The sequence below is a fragment of the Mytilus trossulus genome, chromosome 3, assembly GCF_036588685.1.
Source record: "Mytilus trossulus isolate FHL-02 chromosome 3, PNRI_Mtr1.1.1.hap1, whole genome shotgun sequence".
NCBI classification, from domain to species: domain Eukaryota; kingdom Metazoa; phylum Mollusca; class Bivalvia; order Mytilida; family Mytilidae; genus Mytilus; species Mytilus trossulus.
This window is the reverse complement of record NC_086375.1, coordinates 66,613,431-66,637,706: the sequence shown is the minus strand read 5'-3', so window position 1 is coordinate 66,637,706 and position 24,276 is coordinate 66,613,431. Positions and strand designations below refer to the sequence as shown.

Below are 24,276 nucleotides of genomic sequence, written 5' to 3'. Positions count from 1 at the left end.
ATATATGGTATGACCATTTTCAAAACGTTTTTTCGCAATCTGTGTACAGTGAACCAGATCGTGAAACCTACATATCAGACCGCGTATCAACCATTCGTGAAACAAATAGAACTCTCAACGAGAAGGATGATTTACAATTTAGTTACTCTGATGTCATTAACATTTGTTCGCATTTGAAAAACAACAAGGCGTGTGGCCACGATCGTATCGCATATGAACACATCAAATACGGAGGAAAACTACTCTTGAAACATCTACATCACTTGTTCAACATGATAATACAATGCGGATATATACCTGGTGAGTGGCGAAAAAGCATTATTTTCCTCCTTTTTAAGGGTGGAAAAAAACCTCGCACTGATACTAACTCATATCGTGGGATATCTCTAGTGCCAAGTATCGCTAAAATATTTGAAAAACTGCTTGAGAACGAACTTACAAAATTGAGACCCGATTTTCCGAATCACCAGCAAGTTGCTTATCAAAAACAACTGAGTAGCATGAATGCATCATACAATTTACAAGAAGTTAAATTTCATCACATTGAAAAAGGCGGACCCGTCAAAATCGTTCTATTAGACAGTACTAAGGCGTTTGACACTGTCCCACACGACGGCTTGCGCATCAAATTGTACGAATATGGCATTCCCGCAAAATTATGGTGTCTTCTTGATAATATGTATTATGATCTCACGAGTGCGGTATTCTCTGGTGGAAAGTTGTCAGATTGGTTCAAGTTACATCGTGGTGTTAGGCAAGGAAGTGTACTTTCAGCTAAACTGTACTTAATTTTTATCAACGACCTAATTGACAAATTAAAGTCCAGCCAACAAGGTGCTTTTATACATGATCTCAACGCCAGCACGCCTGTTCAAGCTGACGATATCAAGTTCAATAATCACAACTGATCGCCAATCTTCACAAGTTATGGTCAAAATTTGCGAAGAGTACAGCATCCGTTGGAGCTTTTCGTTCTCAGCAGGAAAAAGTCAGCTCTTACATTTTGGTAAACCTACAACTGGAACCGATGTGCTTCTATATAATGAACCAATATCGACAGTTAAGATGGCGAAACATTGTGGAATTAATCTTTATACGTGCCTTTTAAGACGATGGATCGTACAATAGACGTTTGCAGAACACTGCGTGCAACCGTCATATCTTTAATCCGTCTAGGTGTTCATCCAGCTATTTTAAACCCTATTGTTTGTTCAAAATTCGTTAAACAAGTGTGTTATCCGAAGGCGTTGTACGGATGTGAACTATGGGGCAAACTTACTTCAACTGAATGGTTAATGTTGGAAAGAACTCAGCACTACATTTGCAAAAACATTCAAGGTTTACCACGGCGCACACGAAGTGATATGTGCCTTCCGATGATCGGTTGGTTTAGCATTGAAAGTTAAGTGGACGAAAAGAAACTTTTTTTCCTAGGACGGATATGTAATCTTCCGTGCGAAAGTATATCTTTCCGTATATTAATTCGTAGAGTTAACGACTTTAAATACAACGACGGAAGCCATTCAAATTTGGGATTCACTGTTGACATTATAAACATTTTGAGGAAGTATGAGTTATCAACATATTTTAACGATTTCTGTGAAACCGGACTTTTTCCAACACCTCTAATATGGAAGCGCATTGTCAAAACTGCAGTGGCCGCTTTTGAAATTGTTAATTGGACAAGACGTATTAACATTGATGATGATTTTGTTGCTTTTAAAATGATCAAAAAAGATTATTCACCTCACCCTGCATGGACTATAGCATTGAAGCGTCCTAACCTAAGAAAACAAGCACACTACTTAATTTCTGTCTGCTGTTTAGTAAAAGACAATGACAATAGGCAATACATTCTATGTGACAGATGTGGTAATTTTTTTTTAGATCCAATAGTTCACACTATTTCTTCGTGTGACTATCTTGACGAAACACGTGAGAACTTTTGGTGTGAAATTATAAACATCGATCCAATTACTTTTAGTATCTTCCTATCAAACATGTCGGATGAAGAACTATTTCATTATTTACTTTCTTGCAATTCGGATAATTTTCTACTAGAAACCGACCAACTAGAGACATTCCAAGCTATATGCGTTCGATATATCCATAAATTTGGGACGTTACTACAAGATTAATATAACTGTAATATCCGTTACTGACAATTACTCACTTCAACTGATCATGACATTTTCTGATTTAATTTAGTTGCTTATTTTGTTCAATTAATTAATTATTGTGTTTATCATGTTCATTATGTTCACTCTCCTCCTGGAGGCAATAAAGAATATTATACTTAGGTAAATCAGAATTTTACGTAGGTTAAACCAGAGACAGATAATTGCATTATATGTATCTGGCTCTGGTAAAACTAATTTTACTTAGATAAATCAGTATTTAACTGAAGTAAGTCAGTATTTTACTTAGGTAAAAATAGTTTTAATTAGGTACAAATATAATTTTACTTAGGTAAAAATATAATTTCAATTAGGTAAAAATATAATTTTAATTAGGTAAAAATATAATTTTACTTTGGTAAAAATATGATTTAAATCTTTACTTAGTTCTAATAATTCTGGAGACATCGGAGATGAATTTCATTATATTTTTATGTGTTCTGTATTCCGGCAATGATGATCGTAAACAGTTTTTGAGAAAAAAAATATAGAAATCAACCAAATGCATTGAAATTTAATGAACTGATGAATAGTAAAAATCTTTCTGATCTTAATAACTTGTGCAAATATATAAGACTTGTAAATATTCATTTAGGCTCTCCTGGGTAATTCATGTACTTGATATCATTTAGTTTAATATGTATATCGTAATATATGATATGTACCTCCTCTTGCTTTCGTATAATTTTGTATGTTTGTACATATGAACTATGTAATTATTGTGTGTATCTCTATACCATTGTAATTTGGTTTGTTGAGAAATAAAGATATATATATAGTATAATTTATATGTCTTAATATATAGTTGTACATTAGTAATAATGATTATAACGGAAGCAGGACAACTCGCCCCACTGGCGATTTTTTAAAAAGTGGGGCGAGTTGGTGATCCAGGTTGGGGCGGGTTTTTTTTAAAGTGGGGCGAGTTGGTGAAAAAGTGGGGCGATTAGGTGTGGGGCGACTTGCCAGTGGGGCGACTTGTCATGGATTCATTAATACTACATCACAGAAAAATATGTTTAAATGATTTTAAAAAGATTTTTAAGAATACAATTTTTACTGGATATCAATGACTCGTTTTAAGTAAAATGGCCAACAAACTGACAAAAAAACGTGAATTCTATAATTTTGTTTATTTTGTTTTTTTAGTCACATCTCAAATGATTCTGTTGGATAACAATCTGGAAATAACCTTGGCATACCATGCGCACCTGTCAAAAAACATAAACAAAGTTTTAACTTGTAAAAATGAAAGCTATCATTCAACGTGTTATGCAAGCAAGCGTGACAGGTGAAACGACACATTAGATAAAGAAAGAAATCTTCAATACTTAAAATGATAAATTGTTCATTTTTAGACGAAGGGTGTCTTAGCATAAGGTTCATCATAAGGAATTGAAAAATATGGCCGTGTTTACACCTCAAAAATTACTATGAGTACAGACAAACTGGTACATCCAGGAAAGTTTTAAGGCATGGCAGGAACTAGATATATAAAAGTTATATGAAGTCTACGTTTCAGAAAATTAAAAACTTACCTGGATTTTGATGTCCATTTTTTTCCAGTCTGCAGAAGATAGCAAAATAAACAAACACCCGAGTTTCATTTGATACGGTCCACTCAGTTACACAGTTTAAACCTGTTAAATCACCTATTGTTTACAGGTGTCTATTGTCCATTTAAATCAATACTACTCACAACATTGATTATATGAGGGGAGCTTCTCAATCGTTTTCACTACTTAGTTAATTTTTGCACCTTCTGCAGGAACGAAAAAAAATGGATAGCAAAATCTAGAAAAGTTTATAATTTTCTGAAACATAAAATGCATTTAAAATTTATTTATCTAGTTCCTGCCATCCCTTAAAACTGTTGCAGGTGTATAGGTTAGTATGTACTAAGAGTAAAATTTGGGGTGTAAATACGGCCATTTTAGCCAAAAGGTTATGATGAACCTTAAGCTAAGACAACCTTCGTCTAAAAATGGACACAACACTGTCAACAGCACTAGTCCCAGGCTATGGGATCATATGGGGTTCTGATCCCGGATCCCGCTTACTGTTAAGTCAGATTCCCATTTCCCTCTTACACTATGTATGGAACAATAATTTGACAACTAGCGTCACGCTTAGAGTTGGTCTCATTGGGGTCTAAGCGTGACAAGGGATTGCCCATATTTTTAAGGCTTGACGCGTGATGTCAAGTTATTGTGCCGTGAAAACGGAAAATAAAGTTTAGCGGGACACGAGAAATAACAAAAGAAATGAGAATTGCTTATGTACATAGTGTTGGCTTGATACAGTAATCTGACAAAACAGTGAGCTGGATCTAAGATTAGACCCCCCAATGAGACCCCCTTAGACCCACTCATATCAGCTGTAGAAAGAGTCAAATAATTTTAATCAGTAGCATCTGGTCAAATCAACACCTGTTTTAAAGTCATTTCGGCATTTAGTTGATCAATTCAGTACCAAATATTGATTTATCACCACTTTCCAGGCTTTACAAGGAAACATATAATAATGATGAAAACCTTCACTTAAGCGTGACGCAGGATTGACAGATTGTTTCAAGTGTGACATGTGAAAGTCAAATAATTAAGTGTGAAAACAGAAAACAGAGTCTGGCGGAACACAGGAAATTACATGTGCTATGATAAGACTTTGAAGCTTATAAACATTTCTGATTCTTTTGATTTGCATTTAACTTTTATCAATGTCCAGGACACATTTTGAATGAGCATAGCTTCTAATTAAAAAAAATATTTATCTTTTCAGTTGATGGAGAAATTATTAATTCTATTGGTAAAGGCTTGTGTGTATTGGTTGGGATCACCAGGAAAGATAAAGCTGGTGAAATGGACTATTTGTGAGTTTAAAAATAGAAATTTAAGCATTTATCATTTTACATGAACTTTATAATTTGGATGGAATTGTCATCAAGTGTTTGAAATGTGCATGAAACAAGAGACAGAATGTGCAGTAAACAAATAATATACTGTTTTTATGGGAGGTGTTTTCACAACATGTCTAGACTTACATGCATATGTTAAAAAGAGACTAAATTAGTAAAATACTTTTAAATTCCAGTAATTCTCAACTATTAAATAAATGCTGTTAAAGTTACAAGCATTCATAATAATTCAACTATAGATAAAATTGAGAATGGAAATGGGGAATGTGTCAAAGAGACAACAACCCGACCAAAAATAAAAAAACACAACAGCAGAAGGTCACCAAATATACATTTATTTGGGTTTTCTATATTGGAGTACCTGTAATTTTAATTAAGAGAAAAAAAAGAAAAAGATAAGTGTCTTGGAAAATGTGTTATGATTTAAACCTTATAAGATGCATCAATTAACCTATTTTCATATCAAAACACATGTATGTTTATTATGTCAGGTTCTTTATTACTAATTAAGTTTTCCTATTTTAGAGCTAAAAAGATAGTAAATATACGCTTGTGGGATGATGATGGTAAAAAATGGGATAAAAGTGTCAAAGACCTGGGATATGAAATTCTATGTATAAGTCAGGTAAGATTTTTATAGGAAAATCTTTGAGATAGTCACTTATCCTTATCTGATATAAATTTCATCAATGTTTCAATTTTGATTTTATCTTGTATACATTATTCTAATATGACATACTTTTTTTTTCGCTTTATGAAAAAACCCATGCTCTAAATCCAATTTTTTTGTTGTTGCACATGTGTATATTGATAAATGCAGAATAATGAATTTTATCAAGTTGGCATGCATTTAATATATTTCATTAACTCAAAACACTTCCAATTTTTAAATAATGCACATGTTGTTACTAATTCATTTATTATGAATGTAATGTGTTGCATTCCGAAATTGACATATTTGACCTATGGATAAGACAACTGTTCATGCTGGCTGTTCAAAAACTCCGCCCTCTGAAAAATCACAGTGACAGTTATTTTCTTCTTTACAAACAAAAAAGGGAGGTTCATGGAACAGCCTACACAATCGCTTTACCCTTATACACATCAAACATAGAATATACCTTAATTGTTCTATTCAGAATCAAAAATAACTGATGCAAACTATACTTTATTGTAGTATTAGCATGGGTAGGCATTATATTCGTGTGATTTTAGCCCTCACTGTCGCTCCGGCATAAATAATCATGAATATCATGCTTACCCATGTTAAAACTACAATAAAGTATAGCTTGCATCAATTATATCTTAATTAAAACAGATAAAAAAAAATGATCTGAAAGTAGGGTTATAAGATAATAATTTAAAAAAAAAACTTTGCTTCTCCATATAATTTTAAACTCCTCTACCGTGGCAATACTATCTATCGTCAAAGTGTATGTGATATGTATTCAGTATTGTCAAAATTAATGTATACAGATACTGGTAATGGTTTTGAAAGAAAAATGCTTATATTCTATAGACCAAAAGTATGTAGTTCTCACTGATTTTCATCAACAGATTTACAAAGAAATAAATACTGCTTGGTTTAATTTAATCAAAAAACAGAAACATCTGTAGAAAGCTACTAAGAAAATATTTATCTATTATACCAGTTTTAATTTTTCTGACATTCAGCCCAGTAGAGAAATATTTACAAAATCAATAATAATATGATTAACCATGATCAAGTTAATCTCATTTACTTGACTGACATGGATTTTACTGGTTACATACATAATTTTTGGATACCTTTTGTCTTTATAAATTGGCAACATCTGTACTGATCAATTGAATCTTTAATTTCATGTACATGTACTATAATATGAATTTTGGTTAGATTATCCTGCAAATTAAATATATAGAACTTTGTGTAATGAAATGTGATATTACTATGGCATTCTAAAGAGTGAACATGAAGAAATATCTTCTATTACAGTTCACCTTAGCATTAGAGATGAAGGGAAATAAGCCAGACTTCCATGATGCCATGAATCCTGAATATTCAGAACCATTTTACAATGAATTTTTAGATCTGATGAGATCCATGTATAAACCAGGAAAAGTCAAAGGTTTACATATATGTTATGCTTCTTTTGATTTATATACAACAATTGGGTGACTAATGAAGAGTAATCAAATTCAAACCATTTTATTATTTAGCTTTACTGGAAAATCTTTATGAAATTTGACAAATCCATTATTTAATATACTAACAGGCTTGTCCCACTTCAGAAAGCACTAATGGCTGAAATAAACCATGAGAAAAGTCTTTAGTGGAAATGTTTTGAGAAAGGAACACAAATTTGTGCTTCATAGTGTGTAAACTGAACTAATATTATGATCTTTTTATTCTAGGTGGTGTGTTTGGAGGTTACATGCAGATACATATACAGAATGATGGTCCTGTTACCATACCATTAGATACTCCAAGTAGTTTACAGGTAAATGTTTATGAAATATAATATAATATATTGTTTGCCATCTATACTATTAAACGAGAAGACCTCATTTTTGGTGTCGCTTCTCTTCTTTCCACAATAAATTAATCAACATGCCTCTGTGTCCTATAGGTACAGTGCATAGTCGCATTTGTCATCCATTCATATGATTATTCAGATTGAGTTATTTTGGGAGAAAAACGAGAAAAAGGCATCCAGATATTGTCCCGTCATTGGACGAAATTTTAAGTCTGATTAGACTTCCGGTTTGCGTTTTTCTGTATACTGTATTTTAAGAATTCTATCTGCTATTATTTTCAAGTTTACTATCCACGGCGGTCACATAGTTTATTAAATAGAGAGGGTCTGTATACTATATCAATGACCACCATGGATCGATTAGTAAACATAAAATTGAAAGTAAATACACTATATTCATATAGTTATATAGTAATGAATGTTCATAATATACAGATGAGCGCTAAAATTATTCATGTGAACTTTTGATACCCTTTCTGAAATTCTCCAGTTATTAAACCTTTAACAAAATTCATTGATTACAAAAAAAGAAGATGTGGTATGATAGCCATGTTGAGACAACTCTCCACAAGGGACCAAAATGACACAGAAATTAACAACTATAGGTCACCGTACGACCTTCAACAACGAGCAGAGCCCATACCGCATACTTAGCGTTTAAAGGCCCCGAACTGGCAAGGTAACACAATCCAAACCAGAAAACTAGCGGCCTTATTCATGTACAAAAAATGAACGAAAAACAAATATGTAACACATAAACAAACGACAACCATTTTCAAGTTTACTATATATCCACGCGGTCACATAGTTTATTAAATAGAGAGGGTCTGTATAGTATATCAATGACCGCCATGGATCGATTAGTAAACTTAAAATTGAAAGTAAATACAGTATATTTATATAGTAATGAATGTTCATAATATACAGATAAGCGCTAAAATCATTCAAGTGAACTTTTGATACCTTTTCTGAAATTCTCCAGTTATTAAATCTTTTACAAAATTCATTGATTACAAAAGAGAAGATGTGGTATGATAGCCATGTTGAGACAACTCTCCACAAGAGACCAAAATGACACAGAAATTAACAACTATGGGTCACCGTACGACCTTCAACAAAACTTTTTCCTGTCCCCAATAACCTATGACTTATGATACTTTTGCTGAAATTCCCCACTAAATTTATTATGTTCATATTGAAATTGATAGAAAACCAAAATTGGGAATTTTGGAAATAAAGAAGGAGGGATAATAAAAAAAACATTTTTTCTGAAATTCTCCAGTCATTCAATTTTTTTCAAAATTCTTCCAACAACACTTTACATACTTTCAACTACGCTCTGAATGCCAAAGGGGAAGTGGTGTGTTTACCCCCCCCCCCCCCCCCCCCCCCCTTTACTGAAGGTATACATAGACATGGTGCGTTTGTTCTAGTATATATACAATTGAGAGGTACCTGAAAGGAATGGATACAGAAGAGGGATTGGCTATTATTGAGGGGGCTGATGGGTTATTTCCGTTCTTCGTGATCGGCGCATTTTCGCGATCGTGATCCGTTTTTCTACAGATATATTTTTCGTGATTCGTGATGAAACCATTGTTCGTGAATCGTTTTCATTGGAATTTTATGTTCGTTCTTCGTGATTGAGACATATATTTTGTTCTCGTGAATTTTTTTTTCATTACGGAAATAAAGAGTTCCATTGAGTTGTCTTTCTTGGCTTAAAAAGTTGAAGTGGCGCGATATTTTTGAAAGTGCAATTAGGTCATTTATTAGTGCAAGCTATGGCAGCCCCCATGGCTGAGAGCCACAGCAATAACATTGTCGAGGTTGTGATATTTTATGTAGATCCAACCTGTTTTGGACAGGAAAATAAATTTATTGGAGGAAAAGAAAGAAAGAGGGTCAGTGTTAAAAAAACGGATGTGAACGTTTTCAGAACTTTTTGTTCAATTTTAAAAGAACAGACCGGACTTGTTGAGGAAGCTCTCCAAAGAGGTTTGGGCAAAGAAGTGGAAGTGAAAATAAGCAGATTGGAGAAGACAAAAGAGGGTGTTAAAACATACAGCATTTCCACGCAGGCGACATGGGAGTTGGAGCTTCCCGAAATAGAAAAAGGGTGTAGTATACAAGGTATTAAAAATTATCACTGCTATAATAATGATCAATAATGTATATGTATTTATTTATAAGGTCGATTCAGACCTCAGTCCATCCGCCGGCCCCAGTTGATCCGATCCTACTGTGTATCTGACCCTGCCACATCTATGAATATCTATATTAAATATAAATATATGTTATATGCCATATATATATCCGGGGGTGGGGGGGGGGGGGGGGGGGGGGGTGGGGGGGTGTTACTTCCTATAATTTTAATGGTATGAGTGTGCCGCAAAACGGGGTCCCTTTTTCATGACCTGCTGGTTAGAACCAGGTCTGTTTTTTAACATAACAGTCCAGAACAGGTTCACATATTCCTGACACGTATTTTAGCTAGTTAGAAAAGGCACAGGAATCTGAAATTTTATCCCTTAAACGTGAAAAATGGGTGTGAGAATTTTCAATAAAATTTCAAGATTCCTGTGGAAAAATTCATTATCTGAGCCTGTGTAGAACAGGTTATACATTTTTACTGAGGGGTCTAGAACAGGGTATACATTTTCTGAGCATGTCTAGAACAGGGTATGTTTTTCAACTTTTTTCTGTTAGAACAGGGTATAATTTTGCAAGTGCTTTCGGCACAGTTATACCCAAAATGATTGTCAGTACCTCCCTCCCCCCGGGATGTATATATTCAGTCGTGCTCGTAAACGGCCCTTTCTGAGATTAAAACAAAAATCCTATATTTTTTTTTGTGTTGAAACCCAGTTACCACTGGCACAACAAAGTGCACACTCTAGAGATTAAGATATGGTACAATGGGCGTGTGAACTATAAATTATAATTATATTTTGGACATTTTTAATATATTGTTTCATTGAAAATTTTTATATTACGATTTTGTAGCACAATGAGAAGGAATTTAGGTTTTTTTCTTACTGAACATTATACAATTTCTTGTGTTTGAAATACGTGAAGTTGGTCGTTAAAAGTAATTGTATTTTTTTAATCTCCCCAAATAATTTTAAGCCGCCCGTTTCTCGATTAATTGATAATATTTATGTTAACTACAAAAATATTATATGTCTTATATGCATTAAGCAATAACCATGCAAAAGTGCATAGTGTGCTGCCGGGCTTCATTAACACATTATTTACATATTATATACATTATACATATAAAAAAGAAGATTTGGTGTAATTGCCAATGAGACTAACCACTATAGGTCACCGTACGGCCTTCAATAATGAGCAAAGCCCGTACCGCATAGTCAGCTATAAAAGGCCTCGAATGACAACAAGGAACACAGAGGCTAATTTAATCGACAGCAAAAGCTTTATTGTGTCTTTATTAAGACTTGGCAAATTTCCGGATTGCAAAACAGATGGACAAATTTACACAATAAACGTAACAACAAAGATATAAAATGTATTTTATTTGAATAAAACATGACAAATCAAGAACAATACGATACATATTACAATTATAACATGTAAAACATAAAAACAATGGAGGTTGTAGCAAAAATATTCCGTACTCTTCACTTCACTTGTAAATTTCTTTGTCGGAGTTTGGACCTGAAAAAAAACTAAGAAATTGTTTGTGGTCATGTATAACACGCACCCCTCTGACAAGAAACATGAGCTAGGGTATAAATGTGCGCGTTATACATACCAAAAGACGGTATCTTGCAGCCTGACTGTAATCATGATAACTCTGCAACCAACACATTTTGAGCTCTTATTTCAACACAATTTTTTCCTTTACAGTGTTTGTTCTGAAAAAGGAAATAGTCTTTGCTAAAGGACATCCAACCATAAAAGTGGTTGCTGCTGCTGATAGCCAGATTAAAATGTGCAGTAAAGATTCAAAAAGGGGACGGAAGAGGTCGCTGGTGAAGGACGAGGATGAAGAACTGTTTAAGAAATTGAAGAAGGGAGACACGGTAGAAAGAAATGAAAGACAGAAAGCTAACCTTAAAGCAATGGAGAATGGTAATTTTTGATTAAATATATACAACCAGATAATATACCATAATAGATCATAATAGGGAAATAAACTATATCTAAAAAAAACGACCCCTAAATAAATGGATTTTAGTTTTTGCGTCGTTGTCTTCTTATTCATCTTCTTTTTCATTTTTTTTTAGTTTTCAATGTTTAATGTTTTTGTTTGTCAATGTTGTCATATTTGTTCCAGGGTTTTTATTTTGTCCATAGATTCCCCTTCATCTTGAATATCGCGTCGGTTGTCTACACTTCTGATGCTGCATCCACAATTTTTAATTTTTAGTACTCAGTGCAAGGGGCAACAATAACAGTTAACAGAAAATACATTCTCACAATAACAGATAACAAAAAAAATAAAAGTCCAATATAAAAGGCAACAGGAATAGTAAATAACAGATAACAGCAATTTTTTTTTCTCAGAATAATAGGTAACAAAGGTTTAAATTGGCCCAGAACAGCATAACAGTTATACCCCTTGCCCGGCCTCTTCTATTTCTCAAAAAATCCAATCTCATTAAAATCAGATCTCTCACTATACGCTACCGTGGAAGAGTATATTAAGAGATCTAGATTTAAATTAGATTGCAATATTAATGGTCAATAATGCAGCACCGGAAACAAATTATGTTAATAGTTAAATCTTACTCCAAGGCAAATCATTGTACTTCTCTCCATGCTACTTGTACACAATTAAGAGAGACAGATGAAAAATTATGTATTTCAACCAACAAGATAAAAAAATTACATAGTCAGTTTAAATACAAACACATTTTAGTCAACTGTAGCTGTATATGTACACCATTACTATAATAACGTCTTGTGTTTTTATAGATTATTACATGGCATTTTCCATATCGGCCCTAGCTGATTCCAGTGCCGATATGGAAAATGACATGTTATTATCTATTTATCACATATTTTCAAGTTTATCGGGGCTAATATGGATTCTGAAGGGCTGATATGGATTTTCAAGGGCTGATATGGATTTTAAAGGGCTGATATCGATTTTCAAGGGCTGATATCGATTTTCAAGGGCTGATATATATATTGGCAAATAGCCTACTTTGACTTCCTACTATATCTGACCATGCAAAAACATACATATCAGTACAAAATGTGTGATTATTAACAATATAGCATCTCTGCAATGATCTGTAATGCGTATTATTAATTTATTTCAGAACATTTCGACCAGTCCTGCATACATAAAAGTGCAAAAAATGACAAAAAGTTAATAAGAGATAAAGATGTTCAGGGAATGAAAACTGTCATGAAAAGTTGGCTACAAGCAACAAGTGAAAATACGGCCCAAGAAGCTGATGAGGATATCGATAACATTGATAATCAACCATACGATGTTGTCGAATCGTTGGAGTGAGTGCTCTGTGAAGTTAAGATAAAGATATGACAATTTGAATTTACTATCGTTGTTTTGTACTCTTACACTTGATATTAAAAGTAAAGTGTTTAATGAATGTTGTATTCGCTTTTCTATATAGGTACTGGCTATGTTAAGCGCAGAAAGTAACAATGAAAATTTGTTATTATACCCGCACAAGTGGGTGGTATGTTGGAATATCCTTGTCCGTCCGCCTTTCCGTCCGTCCGACTTTTGTCGCAATTAGGTAGCAATACACAGTTTGGAGTTTAGTTTCGCATTATGGCCACGGTGGATTTTTCAAAGATAAAATGTTTTGCAAAATAAAATTCATTTTTAGAAAGCTGGAGTTAAAACTAGTCCTCAAAGTGTCTTTATGTGACCATGGAGATGTACTAATCATGTGTTATAGGCCATTTTATGCTTTGCAGTCCGCATTTTGGTATCCATGGCGGTCATAGGTTCCGGAATTATTGTAATGTTTTTTAGGAGTAGATTACCTTAGCCGTATTTGGCACAACTTTATGGAATTTTGGGTCATCAATGCTCTTCAACTTTGTATTTGTTTGGCTTTTTAACTATTTTGATCTGAGCGTCACTGATGAGTCTTAAGAAGACGAAACGCGCGTCTGGCGTATAAAATTATAATCCTGGTACTTTTGATAACTATTTACGGTTTTTTTCAACAAACTTTTTTTATCAAATTTAGGAAAAAGGAGATAAAATACATATGATCTATGTACTTGTGATTGTTTAAGTCCTGAATGTTAACATCTTTTCTTTACAGACCAAGCATTATGAGGTCTGGTGACTATGACAGTGATTTAGAAGTCGATACATTCGACATTCCTCAAACAGAGAGTGATAATGAATCAGTACTTGAACTACAGTCCCCTGACGATCATACAACTGACAGCGAGACCGACATTGATCCAGAATATTTAGTTTTTCCAGTCGTAGTAAAACCAGCAAATGAAATGTGCATTCGATTGAATGAATTGATTGAAAATGGTAAAATCACACCCAACACAATCTTGTACAAATACTTGAATGATGTAACAAGCGTTTTGGTTGACCCTAATCATCACTATGATTCTGAAGTAATAGAGTTTTTCAACACCATAAAGTATCTTGGAGGAGAACGAACTGTTAATTTCCTTCGTGGACCAATGTGGCACGGAACAGGCACGGGTGGATTGAAAAATCCAGATGACGCAAAACTTAATTTTGGTGGACCCTCGTCTCACGCTCGATTAAAAAGGTCATCTGGCTATACAACAGAAAGTGGCGTTATTAAACCTTGGCTAATATCAATGCTACAACTGGCAACCAATGATAGTAAAGTAGTTCCTTTAGTAGAATCATCAACTGTTAAAGTAATTGGGCTTACGATGGCAAATGATGGGACTGCTCTCAAACCTAGCATAATTTATGATGAACACCAAAAGGTCAATGTTGGTCTTAAGGACACGGCTAGTTTCGACTTCGTTCGAAAAAATTCGAATCCGGATCCAGATTTCCTTAGACAGAATGTTGTAACAGATGCAGACATCACTTACATTTCTACAATTGACAATAATATAAGTCTACCTGTTGCAGTGACATACAAACCAAAATCTGGTAAAACAGGGGAAGACATTAAATCCCAGTTTCTCTACGAAGTTTGTATAGTTCAAACATGTCTTAGGTGTTTGCAACAAGCGACTAGTATACGACATATCCTACACAAGGACAGTGTTTCTAATTGTAATAGCAGCTGCAGTGAATGCACTGAACAAGGCAAACTATGTGACGCCTGTAAAAACGAAAACCATTTGAGCCATATTCCCTCAATTCGTGCATGCAATAGGTGTATTGAAAACGGTGTTCAATGTAAAAGGGGTGTTGTTCTGGTCATCACGGCAGATTGTGAACAGGGCAACAAAACGGCATTCGAATTGTTGATATCTGACCGAGAGGCTGGTATATTGGAATCAAAGTACATATTTGCTGTTCTTCCTGATGCAGTGCATGTTGGTAAAAGTTTGAAAGCAAGCTTTGCGAACTGGCCCATTTTGTTGGAAACGCAACGATCATGTCTACCACTTGTACACACTGTGAGAGATGCACATGCAGAATTGAAACGAATTTTACCTAGGGATTCGGTCACTCACAAGGATAGAATGGATATCAATTGTATACTTCATTTGACAAAATCGTCTGTTCTTACATTTCTTGAATCCGTGCATGGTATAGTACACACAATAATCCCTGATAAATACAAAATAAGCGCAAGTAACAAGGTTGGACTGTATCCACATCCGATTGCCATTACTGCTGCAAACCTAGGGATCCTATACGTTATAGATCACAATCAGAAAACTTCTTCTTCAAGATTACTCGAGATAAGACAGCATGTCCCAGCCGAAGTTAAAATTGTTGGAGAATACAGTGATGCAAGAAGTCTAGCATATATTGAGGGTACAGTGTACATTTGTGAACACAACAAAACAATTTCAGTTTACCCAAAAAACACAGGAAAATTGAACATGAAAAACCTAAAAAAAGGCGAACTTATTGAAGAAGCTAGAAAACGAGATATTCCAACAAATGGAACAGTTGCAGATTTGAAAAACAGACTAACAAACTATCTACAAAGCCTGGAAAAGACTTACAAGGAGAGACGGATAAAGATGGACACTGTTGATATAGCAGATTATTTACCATCGTGCATTTCCAAAGCAGCAGCACAAATGCTTTTAGTAAGTTCTGATATCGAAAGAATGCTTAGCACAGTAGATATTAACTCTGATGGTGTTATTATGAAGGGAGTTGTAAATCATATTGCAAATTATCCAACTTACGTTAGAGAAGTTACATGCATGGCTTTGCATGAAAACCAAGCATACATGGTGCACAACGGAAACCCAGGAGGCTTAGTTACACTTGATATGGCAACCGGCGTAGCAGTAAGAAAACTAACTAATGGTACTGGGGAGTGTACTTTATGTTCAAGTGTATCTGGATATGGCGAAACCGTTATTTTCTGTGATTCGGGAAGCAATCAAGTCAAAGAAATTATTGGACCATCGGTTAGAGTTGTAGCTGGTACTGGACAAATAGGTAATGATAATGGACCTTGTGACAAAGCTTCATTTTCTCAGCTTTTCTCCCTCTGTACTGAAATGAAAAACATATTTGTTTGCGATGCCCAAACCGGTTGTGTGAAGGTTATTACAGACATGAAAGGTTCTGTCAGGTTTTTGACACATTTGAAATTGCTGTATCAAGCTTTTGGGGTACATTTCAAACATCAAAATGTCGAAAGGGCTAATCTTGAGGAAGCAAAAGACCTGGTTCGACGGTTATCTGACTATCTTCATGAAACTGTACGAAGCGTTCAAGTTATTCTAGACACAGACAGACAACTTAATGGGCCAGATGGAACCATATCATCGAAAACTTTGAAGTCCGTAGACATGATCCATAGTGAACTGAGTTATTTGCAAAGTCAAATAACGTCAATTAACTCGTCAATTCCCATTAACATGTTGTCTTGTCTCACTGTATGCGTTGAAAACTTACATGCTCTTGGACATTTCAAATGCCAATTACCAACTATGTTAGAACATGCCCGGAACTTAAGCAATACGGTGTATGAGGGAATAAAAAGGAGTGTCCTGTGGGCTGCCTACTACTTTACGCATCCCTCCTCGTATTACCCTATTCCTGAAAATGACATGCCATTGTCGTCCTTGAGTGCTATGGAGCACTTGAAACCAAAAGCCCTGCTGTCAAAGGACCAGGAACGAGAAATGCGTGAGTGGGCCCAGGACTTCGGAAAGTGTGTTCGACAAAGATCAGTACGACAGCAAACGACAATGTACAACACTGGCACATTACCACTTAATATGTACAAAAATGCAACTTATAGTACCACGAGTGAAAAAATCACATTTCCTTCAATAGCTGAAGAAAGTAACACGGACTTCGATCAAGTTTCTGAATATGATTCAGAATCAGATGTGGACTACACTGAAGAAACGGACAATGTTATTGACACCCCAGAATGTCTTAGTTTTCTTCAAGGGACAACCAGCAGGAGTGGGAGAACAATCAGGCTCAGCAGTAAATTTTATTGACTAAATAAATATATATACTTTATAATCTCTTAGTTTAGCCTCACGATAAAACACAGATGTGGTTCCGTGGTATTTATGCCAGTAAATAAACTCATCATAGATACCAGGACCAAATTTAGTATACGCCAGACGCGCGTTTCGTCTACAAAAGACTCATCAGTGACGCTCGAATTCAAAAAAGTTAAAAGGGCCAAATAAAGTACGAAGTTGAAGAGCATTGAGGAAAACATTTTTATGAAATATTATTATTATACAATAAAAGAAGTCAGAATGTGACTGTTTTTAACGATTTAATTTAGAACCTGGGAGAATTCAACATGTAAACAAGTAATGAGCCAGTAATGTCAGTAATGTATTTGATTGTAGCTTAATTGCACCAATCTACAACACAAACAACCAGCTTCTGAATCTCTATTATCGAGATTGATTGGTGATACTCTTTTTATATTTTCGTGATCCGTGATCATGGAAATTTATTTTCTGTGACTCGTGATTGACAAAAAAATCAACTCGTGAATCGTGATGAGACCCCCCCATCAGGCCCCTCATTATTATATGAGATAATGACCCAAATAAAATATAAATCAACACGGAATAATTGTTGAAGAACATTAAATAATCAATCTGAATTTAAATAACAACCCCAGTTTGAAACAAAGGATAGAGTACATTTAGTGATAATAAATGGCCCTAACTTTTAATTACCTTCATATCACTTTAGATTTGAACAGAATAATTAATCTACTTTTATTCCTAGTAGTTTCAGCTAGTTTCGGTCTTTATTTTTAGCTTACCTGGCCCAAAGGGCCAAGTGAGCTTTTCTCATCACTTGGTGTCTGTCGTCTGTAAACTTTTACAAAAATCTTCTCCTCTGAAACTACTGGGTCAAAGGAGTAGGTCCAGTAACACCCCTTTTTGGCCCCAAAATATAGCAGTTTTACAAAATTGTTAAAATGTAAACTTTTAGATATTTATTGGACAATAAAATGTTTCTGCTACATAAATATGAGATGTTTTCGATAATACATTGCACATATATTGGGTACTATCCCCATTAAGTCATGCTAAATTACTGAAATCTTCACAATTCTAGCATTTTAGTTAAATGTTAGATGGTTTTCGTGTAAAACAAAAGTGGCTGCATTCGTGTTCATCCTTAATATTGAAATGTAAGTTGTATTTGACGATATTGTATAACATATATAAAGGTTTAGGATGAACACGGATGGGGCCACTTTCATTTTTGACCAAAACCATCAGAAAAGTTACATTTTTTAACATATTTGGTAGATTTTTCATATTTGAGCTTGAATCGAATCGTTTTTAATGACTAAATCAGTTAAAATCTTTCACATAAACTAATTGAATCAAATGAAATAGACACTTAATTGTTTAAAAAGTGGTCAAAATCTTTCGTCAAATGAACCAGAAATTTGAGGCCAAAATCGGTCCTTACCGAACCTACTCCTTTAACCAAACTTGGCCACAATCATCATTGGAATGTGTAGTTTAAAAAATGGGTTTAATTACCTGACCAACCAACCAAGATGGCTGTCATGGCTAAAAATAGAACATAGGGGTAAAATGTAGGTTTTGGCTTATATCTCTGAAACCAAAGCATTTAGAGCAAATCTGACTTAGTAAAATTGTGCTATAGGTCAAGATCTATCTGCCCTGAAATTTTCAGATGAGTCTGAAAACCCATTGTTGGGTTGCTGCCTCTGAAATGGTAATTTTAAGGAAAGTTTGCCGTTTTTGGTTATTATCTTGAATATTATTATAGATAGAGATAAACTGTAAACAGTAATAATGTTAAGCAAAGTAAGATCTACAAATAAGTCAACATGACCAAAATGTTCAGTTGACCCATTAAGGAATTATTGCCCTTTATAATCAGTTTTTAACAATTTTTCATAAATGTTTGTTATCTTTTACAAAAATCTTCTACTCTGAAACTACTAAAACAAATTTAACCAAAGTTGTCCATAATCATCATTAGGGTATCTAGTTTAAAAATGTGTCCAATGACCCTGCCCATGAACCAAGATGGCGGACATGGCTAAAAATAGTACATAGGTAAAATACAGTTTTTGTCGAGCCTGCGACTTATGTCGCAGAAAGCTCGACATAGGGATAGTGATCCGGTGGCGGCCGCTACGGCGGCGGCGGTGTTAGCTCACTTCTTAAAAGTTTTATATTTTAGAAGGTTGGAGACCTGGATGCTTCATACTTTGTATATGGATACCTCATGTTACGAAGTTTCAGTCAGTCACATGTCCAATGTTCTTGACCTCATTTTCATGGTTCAGTGACAACTTGAAAAAAAGTTGAGATTTTTTGTAATGTTTAATTCTCTCATATTATAAGTAATAGAATAACTATATTTGGTATGTGCGTACCTTGCAAGGTCCTCTTGCCCATCAGACAGTTTTCACTTGACCTCGACCTCATTTCATGGATCAGTGAACAAGGTTAAGTTTTGGTGGTCAAGTCCATATCTGAGATACTATAAGCAATAGGTCTAGTATATTTGGTGTATGAAGCACTGTAAGGTGTACATGTCCAACTGGGTCAGGATCCCTAATAGACCTTGAGATGAGGAACTCAGATGACGTAATTAAAAAACAATATTAGTCCGCCATACAATTGTGGATGCTGTGATTTTAAAAATGGACATTAATGAACAATAAGAACTGTTTTATAGAGCTGATGTGATGAGAAAAGAAATATGTAGATTTGACCTGAAATAAATTATTAGAAAGGACAATTTTTTTATTGAGTTTTATGATCAAAATTTTGGGATTATTTCATGTGGAGAGTGACATTTTTCACCATCTTCCGGGGTCCAGCAATTTGCGAAAAAAGTAATCTCACTTGCCACCCCGAAAATTTAACCAGACATGTATAAATGTATCAGCTTCGATATGAGCCATCATACATGTTCAAGTAAACGATGTGGACTGAGCAATGGAGGAAAACGTTACCATTGTCGCCTATGGAAAATTAATTAAAAAAGTTGACCCAACTGGCAGGTGTCATCTGACCTTGACCTCATTTTCATGGTTCAGTGGTTATAGTCAAGTTTTTTGTGTTTTGGTCTGTTTTTCTTATACTGCATGCAATAGGTCTTCTCTATACTGTGTATGGAATGGTTGTAAGGTGTACAGTTCTACCTGGCAGGTGTCATATTACCTTGACCTCATTTTCATGGTTCAGTGGTCAAAGTTAAGTTTTTGAGTTTTGGCCTTTTTTTCAAATACTATATGCAATAGGTCAACTATATTTGGTGTATGGAAATATTTCATGATCTTCATGTCAGTCGCGCAGGTTTTATTTGACCTTGACCTCATTTTTCATGGTTCTGTGCTCAGTGTTAAGCTTTTTTGTTTTGGACTGTTTTTCTTAAACTATAAGCAATAAGTCAATTTTATTTGTTGTATGGAAGAATTGTTAGCTGTACAAGCCTACCTGGCATGGTTCATCTGACCTCAACCTCATTTTCATGGTTCAAAGGTCAATGCTTAGTTCTCTTGCTTTATGTTTAGTTTATGAGTCAGTTGTAATAAAGCTTTATTATTAGGACTATCAACATCATATCAATGATTAGTAAAGAAGGCGAGATATTTCAGTATGTGCGCTCTTGTTGTTTCATATCTTGGAAACTAAAGCAATTAGAGCAAATCTGACAGGATTAATTTGTTCATTAGTTCAAAATCTATCTGCCCTAAAATTTTCAGACCAATCAGGCAACCTGTTGATGAGTTTCTGCCCCTGAATTGCTAATTTTAAGAAAATTTTGCAGCTTTTGGTTATTATCTTGAATATTATAGATAAAGATAAACTGTGAACAGCAATAATGATGAGCAAAGTAAGACCTACAAATAAGTAATTTTTTAACAATTTTCATAAATTTTGTATTTTTTGTAAATTTTTACATAATATTTTCCACTGTAACTTCTGGGCCAAGTTCATTCAAGATAGAGATAATTGTAGGCAACAAGAATGTTCAGTTAAGTAATCTACATACACATCACCATCACCAAAACACAATTTTGCCATGAATCTGTGTCCCTTGTTTGATATGCACATATACCAAGGTGTGAAACACAGGCTCTTTAGAGCCTCTAGTTCTATGTTGACACCATATTGGTCACTGGTTATTTAAACTACTGGTAATGCTCACATTTTTTTATACAAATTAATGACTTTATTATGTCACCCGATCGACAATATCGACAATGTCGGGTGACATATTGCTTTTCCTCTGTTTCTTTTTCTGTATTATTATTATTTTTCCACCTATTTTGTCCGGCAGTTTTCTTGGAGCCAATGGAACCAATCCTTATGATAGTCAACTATAATGAGGAACACAAAATTCCGGGTTGCAGTAGGTCTCAAGACCATTAAAAATGGCTGCCGTTACCATGGAAACGGAACAAGTGTGAAAAATTCCAGTTTTTTGTTTTGGTGAATTATTTGGAGATGCTTAAACTTAGAATCATTATATTTTGATACAATGTAGGTGCCCACTATATACCTATTTTGGATGATTTTTGGCATTCATTGGAACTACTATGTTGTCATGGATACTACACCAAAAATTTCAAAAATATGAAAATGCTCCAATTCTTTTGAAACTTTAGCATAACGATGAGCAACTTGAGTAGATGTGGAATTTGGCGTTGGAATTTCCAAAATGTCTGCCGTTTCCATGGAAACAAGGCAAAAATGGTCAAAACGCTTTAAAAACCTTAAAAAGTGGCATTTACTATCTTAAAATGGTAGGTCAAATCCATTGAAACTCTGATGGTATGTTCCCTATGTTCCCTCCCATGTACCAATGTGGTATCTGCCATTAAAATTTTGGAAAGGTCTCTGTTACCAAAGTAACCAACCAAAATGACAAAAATTTCCAAAATTTCAAAATGCTCCAAAATTAATGAAACCTAATATGATTGTTGACTGTCAGGTCTTCATGAGATTTTTGAAGTTGGAATTTCCAAAATGGCTACCGTTGCCATGGAAACTGCAGAAATGTCAAAATTTTTCAGAATGCTCCAAACTTAATGAAACTTAATATTATTGTTAACTAACATGTACAGATGAGACTTTCGACTTTGGAATTTTCAAAATGGCTGCCGTTGCCATGGAAACAGTAGAATTATGAAACTTTAAACAATGCTCTAAATGTACTGAAAACTTACAGAAAGATATATTGCAATTCATAGATCTGCTTAATTTACTGTTAAATTGTTTTGAGATGGCTGCTGCTTAGGGGCAATAAAGGAAGGGTGACATCCGCTATTGCTTGCAATGGCAATTCTAGTTATTATTATTTTTTTAAATTTCCAGAACAATAAATTACATCCTCTCATCCTAAGTTAGAAGCTTATCTAAATAGTGATTGCTAATTCTATTTATGTTTTCAGGATCCTAATTTTCTGTTAAAACAGGAGAGGAAGCAAGAGGCAGCAAGGAAAAGAGATCAGAAGAGTAAAGATAAAAGTGAATCTAAAAACTCAGATAAAAAATCAAGTACTGTTACATCACAGGAACCTCCTTCAGAAGTTCAAGAGACATCAGACTCTTTAAAAAACGTCAATTTATCTCAAGAAGGAACATAATGTTATTAAATGCAAATAAAAGATAATTATTTATGGCTTTTTAAGAAAAAGAAATTGGACTGTGCTATGCCTGTTGTCTTCCTTACTTTTCATTTTCATGTTATTATCATTTTCCAATATATCTACCATGTTTTCGGCTTTTAAGGTCATCTTGCCTAAAAGACATTGTGAGTTTGCCATGACTTGGCGTTTGTTGGTGTGTCATTTTTGTCTGTTAAAAAAAATCATCTCGGCAAATTGAAATATAACCAAAATTCAGCCGAATATTCCATACTATTCTATCTGGAAATTTGATTCATCAACAAACATGGCTGCCTTTGCTGAAATAGAACACATAATTAAAATGCAGGTTTTTTTTGTTAATTCCACCTTATGTAATAATGCTGTATTTTGATTGGATGAGAGCCATGGTATTTTTTAACAATTTCTATGTATTGAGATTTTCTTTTCTCTGCCAGGGTATTTGTCATTAGGGAATTCCATGTGCCAGGGTATTTGCTAGCAAATACTATGGCAGATGGGGAATACCCTAGCAAATACCATGGCAGATGGGGAACACCATGTCTAAAAATAACTCAATGAATTATTTATTCTAATATGACAAATTCATGGTCATTTTAAATATACGGTTCCAGATGGAATATTTTAAGGATAAAAAGCATCATTATTGAATGACGTCAAAATTCCGCGAACCTGTACTTTTAATGATGTCATAAATAAAATTCAACGGAAATGAATTGTCAACTGATCACATAAAACTGGAATCCACTTGTATTACGCTTCACTCAAACTGATGAATTAAATTTGGTAGTCAGCCGAGAATCAGCAAATTATCATACAAAGGTCAGCTATAGTGACTGTACATATGAAAAATGATAAGAAATGATTATACGGTCAATGTAATAGCACAGCGGCAGTGTATACAAAAATTATACATTCAAGAAGAATTAACATATGAGACCTGATTATAATAAACTTACTGGGGTTGAACATTCGGCGGAATTAAACAATTATATCATGATTACAAGGGGTATTTGCCAAAAATACCGGTTTCGAGGTAATCAAATTTCCCTCACCTATCGGCTCTGGAAATTTGTACCTCTCAACCGGTATTTTTGGCAAATACCCCTTGTAAGCATGATATATTTGTATAAAATACATGTATTGTTGATTCATTTGATTTTATAGAACTAATTTTCTTGGATTGAGAAGAAATTGTTTTTTCCTGGATATTTGAATTCATGGTTTTGCCAAACTTTACAAAAGCCCAATAGAAAACTTGTGCTTTATTGAAAATTTAAATTCATTGTTTCATTTACCCACAAAATCCATGAAATTTGTATAAAAAAAATTAAAAATTCCACAGTATGAAAAAACAAAGCAAATCTGAAATGTACTCTAAATAAGATATACAAATAATCCACCATAATTTATTG

General features: G+C 34.2%; 1 protein-coding gene across 2 annotated transcripts; it reads left to right on the top strand.

Moving 5' to 3' along the window:
* The first annotated feature begins 3,337 nt into the window (after positions 1-3,337).
* Positions 3,338-22,873, top strand: LOC134712179 (D-aminoacyl-tRNA deacylase-like). 2 transcript variants are annotated; one of them, XM_063573465.1, is made up of 6 exons: positions 3,338-3,468; positions 4,956-5,046; positions 5,617-5,716; positions 7,067-7,199; positions 7,486-7,571; positions 22,646-22,873. In XM_063573465.1, the coding sequence occupies exons 1-6, from the start codon at positions 3,426-3,428 to the stop codon at positions 22,838-22,840; spliced, it is 648 nt and encodes a 215-aa protein (XP_063429535.1). In that variant the 5' UTR covers positions 3,338-3,425; the 3' UTR covers positions 22,841-22,873. The 2 variants fall into 2 exon arrangements, with proteins under 2 accessions (XP_063429535.1, XP_063429536.1); XM_063573466.1 differs by lacking the exon at positions 3,338-3,468 and adding an exon at positions 4,120-4,238.
* Positions 22,874-24,276: the final 1,403 nt, after the last annotated feature.

Coding starts and splice junctions, on each gene's coding strand:
- LOC134712179 (XM_063573465.1), top strand. CDS start 3,426: ATGAAAGCTATCATTCAACGTGTTATGCAAGCAAGCGTGACAG. Junction 3,469..4,955: donor TATGCAAGCAAGCGTGACAG/GTGAAACGACAC, acceptor TTATCTTTTCAG/TTGATGGAGAAATTATTAAT. Junction 7,572..22,645: donor ATACTCCAAGTAGTTTACAG/GTAAATGTTTAT, acceptor TTATGTTTTCAG/GATCCTAATTTTCTGTTAAA.